Raw genomic sequence first — 6,860 nt, 5'->3', positions numbered from 1 at the left:
CCTTTCAAAACACATCGTCTTTTCCCTAGGTGTTCACTCCCCTCAGTGCAAGTTTCTTGCCTTTTTTTGCATCACATGTCTACTTTTGTTCGGTAAAGTTTGCAATAAAAGTCTAAAATATATATAGCCTTCATCACATCAGTATCCTTTGCTTAGTTATTTTATTGTTATTATTTTCTAGAAGATTAATAAAACCCACCTAACACCTCAAAGAAAAAAGCAAACTATATATTATTTTCTACATTAGCGTTGATATTTTTTTTGTCAAATAGTCTAGTGGTTAGAATTTCACTTTTTAAAATAAATAAGTAGGAGTACCGTGGTTCGAACACTGATCTCTGCAATAACATGCAATGTCTCTGCAAATTGAGTTATGCTCATGGAGACTTCTTTCTTTCTTTTTTAATCATCGTTTTAAAATTCACACATACTAAATCCATAACATATAAAAATATTTGTTTAACATCTAAAATTTCTGTTGTCAAAAAAAAAAATCTAAAATTTCTATAAATTGGCAGTTTCAATTTTAGTCTTCCACATTCAATCATATCCAAGGAAGAAATGTCCTTAGAAGAATCCAAAATAATGCTACCCTTAGAGAAACCACATAATTTCACCCAACTACACTTTTATTTCCATGACATCCGAAATAGTGAAAATCCAACTACACTAAAAATTATCAATCCACCTAGCAATTCTCATGCTACTTTTGGAGAAACTTTTATTATAGATAGCCCTTTAACTGAAGAACAAGATTTAAGTTCAAAGGTTATTGGAAGAGCTCAAGGAACCTATGCATTGGCTTCTCAACAAGGTGATTTTGCTTTGAAGATGGATATTAATTTTGTTTTTATTGAGGGTAGCTACAAAGGGAGCACAATTACTATGCTTGGAAGAAATGTTATTGTGGATGAAGTTAGAGAAATGCCAATTGTTGGAGGTACTGGTGCCTTTAGGTTTGCAAGGGGTTATGCTTTGGCAAAGACTGTTTGGTATGATCATGCATCTGGAAATGCTATTGAGGAATTCAATGTTAGCATTTACCATTTCTAAATACTATCTTGTATTTTTTTTTTGTCAAGTATCATAATGACTATAAATTTCACCATTGAGGTGGATAAGTGAGGTGTCCAGGTTTCGATCTTCGACATCTACATATATAATGCAATGTTCCGACTATTTTGTATGTTTTAACATTCATGTTATGGACAAGGTCAAATTGTTTACATATTAGTGGTTGAAGTCGAAAAATGCCACTTTATAGTATCAAATTTTCATTGTTGATGGTCGAATCCATTGTTATGTATGGATTTTGTTTGACTCTATTTCATTGATACTCTTGTAAACTTTTGTGGTCTTTATTGGCACACCTCATGCTGAGGAAATCACTTGTTTTGTTTATATATATATATATATATATATATTTCATTTTGGTCCTCTACAGGAAATATTCTTGTTATTGTTTCAACTCATTCTCTAAAAAGTGGATTCCGCTCTAATAGCTCCTTGTAAGTAGCTCCCTCGGGCGTCATCCTTATGCATATTTCAGCCCACCTTATTTCAACAAAAAATATGAGAATTTTTTTTTCATCTTATTTATTTCTTGCGCGCCCTACGAATTTACCAAAAGATTCATGTCTCCTACTTAGGTAGCGGATACCTCCAAAGACACCCTACCAGAAAAAATTTATAACGTCCGCTACTTAAGTAGTGTGAGAGTAAAAACAGAAATGAATAGGGCGTGCAAGAAGTAGGTAGGACGACAAAAGAAAATCTCAAAAATATATCAGCACATACCAAAAACAAAAGTTAGACAAAGCCTACTTCCAGGGGCGTCTCCGAGTTTTAGGAGGTCCTGTGCAAAATATAAAAGTGGCCCCTTAATATAATTTTTTTTTTATAAAAAAAACTGTCGATTTAAATTGCGTATAATATAAAAAATATTTTTATTCGTGTAAACATATAGATTATCAATATTAAACTAATTGCATCAAATCAAATCAAATGTGATAAGAAATACAAAATAATTATTTTTGTATATAACATCAAAAAGAACCTCATAATCTAAGCTTAAATTTTATGGAAAGATTAAAATGGACTAACACTATATTTACGAGTATAGATAACTAATTACTCATATGATATTATATGAACATTAACAATATATAACTATTAGTTTATGGCCTAAAAATTAATCTATTAATATACATCTGATATTTTATAGGTATAAATAATATATAAGTAATATTATAGGACCTCAAAATTTTGAGCCGAGACCCTCAAAATTTTGAGGCCCGATACCGTCGCACACCTTGCACGTGTGTGCAAGCCGCCACTGCCTACTTCACAAGAACTCTTTAAAAATTATTTCTTTTAGCTCTCCGGACCTTCTCAAGCACCCCTTGAGCTTTCAATTTTATCTCCTCGCAAAAGTAGCGAGTGTGTAAAATAACAAAAATGGGAAGATAAAAAAAAAACAGTTTGCTATCTATGTAAAGAACCATATAAAAATTAAAGTTTCTGTCCTCATCACCCTTCCCTTGGCTCTAATGAATTTTTTTGAATGAAACACAGTTTGCAAGTTAAATTGCGAACTCTTCATTCTCCCCAAAAAAATAGTTTGAATGAAACATTGTATGAGTGAGTGATTAATTTTTTTCTCAATTTATAGAATTATACATGATGTTTGAGTCGCTCAAGTGACCAATCAAAATATGATCTTAGCGAAATTTGTCTCATCGAGTCTCAACCTCACCCACTTGGTACAACAAATATAGGTATACATTATTAAACTGCGTAACATAAGATTGTGTTTATTATTTACGATTTTTGTTTTCTATTTCTCTTTTTGTTAATGTTTGTCTTTTTAACAGATGTTTTTAGATTTAATAATATTCCAAAGCAAATATAATTAGTTTTTTTTAAGGAAGCAAATATAATTAGTTATATCCTATGAAGCACGGACACCGCGACACGATACGGACACAGACACGGATACCATGACACTGCTAATATAAAATATATAGGACACCGACACCGCTACATATTTATGAAACCATATAATTGAAAATCAAAATATATACATGTAAATTTAATTTGAGCAAGTTATTTTAAAAAAAAAGTTTTAAAACAAGATATGATAATATTTTACCTTTATCTATCCATCTACGATCGAAAAAACTAAAAATATCGTAATTTAAATGTAATGTTTTCAATCCCTCATTGATCAATATTATTGTTTCTACACATCTTTAACTCTTGTAGATATGTCTGATATGTGTCATATGAGTGTCTTACAGCCTACAGGTGTAGGACACCGATCAAAGGAGTGTAAAACTAAAGAAAAATTTGAATTTTTTCCGACACCGATATGAGCTATCCGACACGTGTCTGACGAGTGTCATACAAGTGTCGGACACCGACACGTGTCGGACACCGCGACACACCTAAACATAGAGGTGTCGGTGCTTCCTAAGTTATATCTCCTCATATGTGTTTAATTTATTATTTACACTAAAAATCACACATCGCACTATTATTTTTTATTTTATGAGAACAACCCACTTTTATTTTATAAGATGACAAGGATTCTAATAATAGAAAATTTGTTTGGATAGTAAAGCATAATTAATTTGGGAGATATATGCAAGTTGTTAAATAATGTTTGGAATTTTTAGTTTGAGCTGTATCTGTTTTAAATAATGTTACAAGTTAAGAATAATTTTTTTTTTTTTTTTGACAATAGTTAAGAATAAAATTATTTATCATCAATTTTGTAATAAAAGTTGTTTAAATTACTTAGCAACAGGTCAACATAAAACAAACATTCTAAAATTTAAAGATTTGGTGTATTAAAATAATCATTATAAGAACTTTAAATCATTCACCATTTTCATATCTTGTGCAACAAAAAAAATGTCTATCTTTAATGTTTTTTGGGTTATAAACATTATAAGCCTCCAAGTTTTTTTAGCCAATTCCTATTGTACAAAAAGTCTTGTACCAGCTTTGTATGTTTTTGGTGATTCAACCGTAGATGCTGGAAATAACAATAATTTAAATACAAATGCTAAGGTTAATACATTCCCTTATGGCATAGATTTCAATAATGTTTCTACAGGAAGGTTTAGCAATGGCAAAACCTTTGCGGACATTATTGGTAAGTTTAAGTTTTGTTCACCATTTAATCTTGTTTATCCTAACACAACATTATTAAAAAGGAAAACAACTTCTTAACGAAAAACCTTTGACAAGGTATAAAATTCACTTTGTACTCCTAGAAATATTTTTACCCTCATTTTTTTGTATGAATTGATCAATCGAGACAAAACAGTAAATGTTTCCATTCAAATGAAAATAATTTACCTCGCGTCCGAGGGTGTGTTAAGAGTCTCACATCGGTTGAGAGATGACCTGACTAAGTGTTTATATACTAGAGGCAATCCTCATCATACAAGCCGGTTTTGTAAGGATGAGTTAGGCCCAATATCAATTTATAAGAAAAATTTATCTTTTAATCATTTTTCTTGACTTGCTAGGCCAATTTTTTTTTCTTTTTCTTTTGTAGCAATTAAGTTGGGATTACCAATGCCACCTCCATACTTGGGTGTCTCAACAACTGAGAGATATCAAATAGCCTCAGGTATCAACTATGCATCAGGATCATGTGGCATCTTGAATTCAACAAGAAATGTAAGAGAGAAATTTTTATGCACCATTATATTATTCAATTGAAAATTATTGGTCACTATTACTAACCATATTATTTTTTATGTCAAAGGGAGAATGCTTGTCATTGGACCAACAAATTGAATATTTTACCTCAACTGTGGTGAATGATCTTCCAAGAAATTTTCGAAGCAAAACAAAATTGAGGCATTATTTATCAAAATCTATATTCCTTTTATCAATCGGAGCAAATGATTATATGCTCAATTATTTGAAACAAGAAATTATAACCAACAAATCGGGAAATCCTGAAGAATTTGCAGATTACCTTCTCGACCAATTGAGTTCAAGTATAAAGGTACATTTTTAATATCCTTGATGAGTGATGACTTAACATTAAAAAAAAGCTAAATTGCAGTTTTAGTCCCCACATTTCCTAATTGTGTGATTTTGGTCCCCCTAGTTTTAAACGAGCGATTTTGGTCCCCCATGTTTCATAATTGTGCGATTTTGGTCCCCCTAGTTTCAAAGAGCGATTTTAGTCCCCCACATTTGCCCCCTTTTGGTCTCTGTTAACCATTTTGACAAAAAAAAACTGTTGACGAATTTTTTGACACATGTTTAAATTATATTGGACAACCTATAATTTCTTTTTTATTGTTTTTTTTTTTTTTTGAAAAATAAAACCAAGAATAGGTCATGTGAGTTTTTTAAAAAATGTCATCATCTTTGCTCTAATCTCTCAATTGCAGAAGCTTCGACGAAAGCTCCTTGTGCACTGGGTTGAAATGCTTAAAACATAAGTTTTCTAATTGTTTCTTCAATTAGATATTCCTAAGCGATTGACCAAATATACAAAAATCTTCAAAGTCTCCTTTGCAAACCTCTGCTGCTTGGCAACCGACAATACATATAGCGTCATCATATTATGTAATCGATCTGCCAATTTAATGAAAATAGCTCCTGCATCTGGCATGGCAAGGAACATTGTATGCAGGCCGCGGGTAGTTTCAACAGACTCAGGCGACCCTTCCTTGTTTTTTTTTTTTTAAAGAAAACATATTTAAAAAAAATTATAAGTTGTCAAATATAATTAACGCATGTGTCAAAAAAAATCAATGTCGACAATTTTTTTGGTCAAAATAGTCAACAAGGACCAAGAAATGCAAAATGGGGCAAATGTGGGGGACCAAAATTGCTCGTTTGGAACTAGGAGGACCAAAATCGCTCGTTTGAAACTAGGGGGGCCAAAATCGCACAATTAGAAAACGTGAGGGACCAAAACTGCAATTTAGCCTCAAAACCGCACAATTATGAAACTGAGGACCAAAATCGCTCATTTGAAATTAGGGGACTAAAATCGCACCATTAGAAAACATGGAGGACTAGAACCGTAATTTAGCCTTACAAATATGGCATGTATATTTGTAAATTATATTAAAGCTACATGTATGGTCCATCTTTAATTTTTAATGTCTCTAATATTTATAGACGAAATTCCTCAAAAAAAATTAAAAAAATAGTCAATATTAATAATTAATATTGTTAGTTTTGTTGTGGGTGGGACGAAATTTCTCGAGATTTCATAGTTTGATTTTATAATTTTTCATCGTTAATGCAACAATTCTCTAAAATTGACTCTTTTTAATAAACTTTATCCTCCAGAAAATTTATGAACTGGGTGGACGAAAATTTGTTGTCATTGGCGTTGGTCCAATTGGGTGTATTCCAGGTTTTATTATAAGAAAACCAAATTTTCAAGATTGCAATGAAGATGTGAATCAAAAGGTTAAACCCTTCACAAATAAACTCCCAATGAAGATTCAAGTGTTAAAATCTCAACTCTCAGGTTCACTATTCACTATTATGGACACTTTCGAATTTTTCAAGGAAATAAGAAATTCCCCTGAAAAATTTGGTTAGTCAATTATTAATTTTCTGTGATATGACTTTTCTTTCATTATTTTTGTTTAGTAATAGTAACACTTTGTTTCTAATTTTTAGGATTCACTAATACTTGGGACTCATGTGTTGGAGAAGGAGGAAAACCTTGTGAAAATCGTAGGCAATACTATTTTTATGATTCTGCCCACAGCACTGAAGCCACAAGTGAAATATATGCAAATAAGTGTTTTAGTGGAACACATTTGTGCTTTCCTCTCAATATTGAGCAATTAGCTCATACACATTAG

The 6,860-nt window shown here is 31.5% G+C and overlaps 2 protein-coding genes across 2 annotated transcripts; both read left to right on the top strand.

Annotated features, from left to right (window-relative positions):
• The first annotated feature begins 552 nt into the window (after positions 1-552).
• On the top strand, positions 553-1,218 carry LOC123917128 (dirigent protein 21-like). The gene has a single exon (XM_045968764.1). The coding sequence runs from the start codon at positions 562-564 to the stop codon at positions 1,051-1,053; it is 492 nt and encodes a 163-aa protein (XP_045824720.1). The 5' UTR covers positions 553-561; the 3' UTR covers positions 1,054-1,218.
• Positions 1,219-3,915: 2,697 nt separating this feature from the next.
• On the top strand, positions 3,916-6,860 carry LOC123918836 (GDSL esterase/lipase At1g71691-like). Its single transcript, XM_045970993.1, has 5 exons — positions 3,916-4,159; positions 4,568-4,692; positions 4,781-5,026; positions 6,334-6,586; positions 6,673-6,860. Exons 1-5 carry the CDS (start codon positions 3,916-3,918, stop codon positions 6,858-6,860), a joined length of 1,056 nt encoding a protein of 351 aa, XP_045826949.1.

Source organism: Trifolium pratense, linkage group LG3, assembly GCF_020283565.1.
Source record: "Trifolium pratense cultivar HEN17-A07 linkage group LG3, ARS_RC_1.1, whole genome shotgun sequence".
Taxonomy (NCBI): Eukaryota; Viridiplantae; Streptophyta; class Magnoliopsida; order Fabales; family Fabaceae; genus Trifolium; species Trifolium pratense.
Note: the sequence above shows the minus strand (reverse complement) of the source record. Positions and strands in the feature narration are given on the sequence as shown.

Coding starts and splice junctions, on each gene's coding strand:
- LOC123917128 (XM_045968764.1), top strand. CDS start 562: ATGTCCTTAGAAGAATCCAAAATAATGCTACCCTTAGAGAAACCACAT.
- LOC123918836 (XM_045970993.1), top strand. CDS start 3,916: ATGTCTATCTTTAATGTTTTTTGGGTTATAAACATTATAAGCCTCCAA. Junction 4,693..4,780: donor TCTTGAATTCAACAAGAAAT/GTAAGAGAGAAA, acceptor TTTATGTCAAAG/GGAGAATGCTTGTCATTGGA. Junction 5,027..6,333: donor AATTGAGTTCAAGTATAAAG/GTACATTTTTAA, acceptor TTTATCCTCCAG/AAAATTTATGAACTGGGTGG.